The 2,023-nt window shown below is 42.8% G+C and overlaps 1 protein-coding gene across 1 annotated transcript; it reads right to left on the bottom strand.

Moving 5' to 3' along the window:
- Window positions 1-4: 4 nt before the first annotated feature.
- LOC109953971 (uncharacterized protein KIAA1522 homolog) lies at window positions 5-2,015 on the bottom strand. Its single transcript, XM_020589408.1, has 6 exons — window positions 1,730-2,015; window positions 1,426-1,469; window positions 1,175-1,310; window positions 611-718; window positions 360-526; window positions 5-277 (listed from the first exon to the last, which is right to left on the bottom strand). Exons 2-6 carry the CDS (start codon window positions 1,462-1,464, stop codon window positions 5-7), a joined length of 723 nt encoding a protein of 240 aa, XP_020445064.1. The 5' UTR covers window positions 1,465-1,469; window positions 1,730-2,015.
- Between the last annotated feature and the right edge of the window lie 8 nt (window positions 2,016-2,023).

The raw sequence follows: 2,023 nt of genomic DNA, 5'->3' as shown, positions 1-2,023 counted from the left end.
ATGGTTAGGACAGGACCAGATTGAATCCTGAAGTTTGAAAACATTTCCTGAAGTAACAGTCTGATTTCCTTCTGACCTGGGGTTCCTGGAAGAAGCTAAGCACTGTTGTAGGGCAGAAGGAAGATGAAGCGGTCATTCCAGGGACAGCAACAGACTTGGGTCTCAGGGTGGATGTGGAGCAGAGATGGGCACCAGAACCTTGGTGGTTGAAGGATGGCTCATCTTGGTACACTGCCTGTAGTTTCTTCCACAGCAGTTGCTCATCTCCAGATTCCAGCTTATGAGTGGAGAATATTCATCAGTGAAAAAAGCACAAAGCCTACATTTTAGATTAAAATGATTGAGTGAACACATTTTACCTCCAGTTCTGAAAGGTGCACTCTTGCTCCCTCCTTATTTGCTACTGGAGTCCCTCCATCAACCGTAAGAATGATAACAACACCTGATTGACTGTCACTGACTTGTTCGTCATGATTAGAGAGCTGGGTAGTAACAAGTGGCTGGAAGGTGGAGCTTCTGTGCACCACTGGAAAGGTGGTGGATCATGTCAATAACATGTTTACTACCAGGGCTACACTGTAATAAGCAAGGATGATGCTGAAGGACATACCAAGTTCTTTCTGGACATGGTTGGGGATGCCCATGATGGTGGTCCTTCTGCTCCTCTTCTTGCCCTTTTCTAATCTTTTCACTGGGTTCAAGGGCTTGAATGTAGAACCTGAGAGATGGAGGGAAAACTACCTCATTACAGTAACTGAATTTGAGAAGGAGTGTTTTTGCAAAGAAACAGCAGCACAAAATAACAGTAGTGAAATAACAGGAGCAATGCACTGTAATGCACTGAAACAGTAAAGTATATTGATGAACTGGCTTTTCCTGAGCGCTTTAAAAAGGATGTGTGAAATACGATCAGAACATGAATCACACTGTGTGCACACACTCACAGGCAAAATGGCAAGCTTTGCCTTTCAGATGTGATATGCAGAAGCAGCCATATTAATGTCTTCAGATACTTTGGAGTAACCTTAAAAAGCATTAGCTATGTGTGCATGCGTGTCAAGTTCCTTTGATTTCACATCATAACTGCAGAAGCACCAAGCAGATGGGAATGAGATGTGCATGCTAAAGTACATGCCTTTGACAAATTACTGTAAACTCAGGCACTGTTGCTTACCTTGGCGTGTGATCACAGGCCTTGTGGACAGAACAGAAGTTACTGTAGTATCAGTATTCCCGTCAATGGATCTTGATGGAGAGCCACCTCTGTCCTTGGAGCTGATATCTTGGTCTGGACGGAGAGTGTCTGTGGACTACAGGGGATACACACACGCACACAGATACACACACGGTGGCATTTAGTTTGGTACTGTTGTTAGTGTGTCAGAACGACAGGAAATATGATCTACAGAGGGCCGGTGGACTTACAGTAATGCTCTCATCATCAGGAAAATTCACTCCATTCATGTGTTCTGTGTAAACCAAACTGACAAGGTTAAGACACAGCATACACTTGGAATCCATAATTATGTATATATAGTATCCAAATTTAGGGATGCAATCATAAATAAAACGATGGACAAACTACAATGGCCATCAACACAATTTAATTATTTTGATTGTATTTGCTATATAAAGTGTGACAAAAACACACAAATATATGCTAGCAAGAGTACACATTATGAATACATGTTTTCATATGCACTGTATAGATGAGCTGGATGTGTTTGACCTTCCTGCTGTAGTATCTTGAGTCCCTCCTGAGCTTCAGTGTGCAGGTCCTCCAGGTACTGTGGCCTGTTGCCCTCAATGAAAACATTGTCCTGGTAGTGCTGAGAGGTCGTGTAGTGGACCGTCAACCTCTTCTGGTCTTCATTACCCCTTGGACCAACTGTTGGAATGCAGGAGAAAGAAGTGGTTGGTGGACAGATTTGGAAGGGAAAACAAAAGACAAATATAACTGATATATACAGTATGTCCTTGAACTTGCACTTCAAGGGGGAGTGTAGTAATTTCACTGAATAAG

Source organism: Monopterus albus, unplaced genomic scaffold (genome assembly GCF_001952655.1).
Source record: "Monopterus albus unplaced genomic scaffold, M_albus_1.0 scaffold2349.1, whole genome shotgun sequence".
Lineage (NCBI taxonomy): Eukaryota > Metazoa > Chordata > Actinopteri > Synbranchiformes > Synbranchidae > Monopterus > Monopterus albus.
Note: the sequence above shows the minus strand (reverse complement) of the source record. Positions and strands in the feature narration are given on the sequence as shown.

What these genes read in the sequence shown, in the direction of transcription:
- LOC109953971 (XM_020589408.1), bottom strand. Translation starts at nt 1,464, where the DNA reads ATGAATGGAGTGAATTTTCCTGATGATGAGAGCATTACT. An exon ending in CTGATGATGAGAGCATTACT is followed by an intron (nt 1,311 to 1,425) that starts GTAAGTCCACCG and finishes TATCCCCTGTAG; the next exon opens with TCCACAGACACTCTCCGTCC. An exon ending in CCATGTCCAGAAAGAACTTG is followed by an intron (nt 527 to 610) that starts GTATGTCCTTCA and finishes CCACCTTTCCAG; the next exon opens with TGGTGCACAGAAGCTCCACC.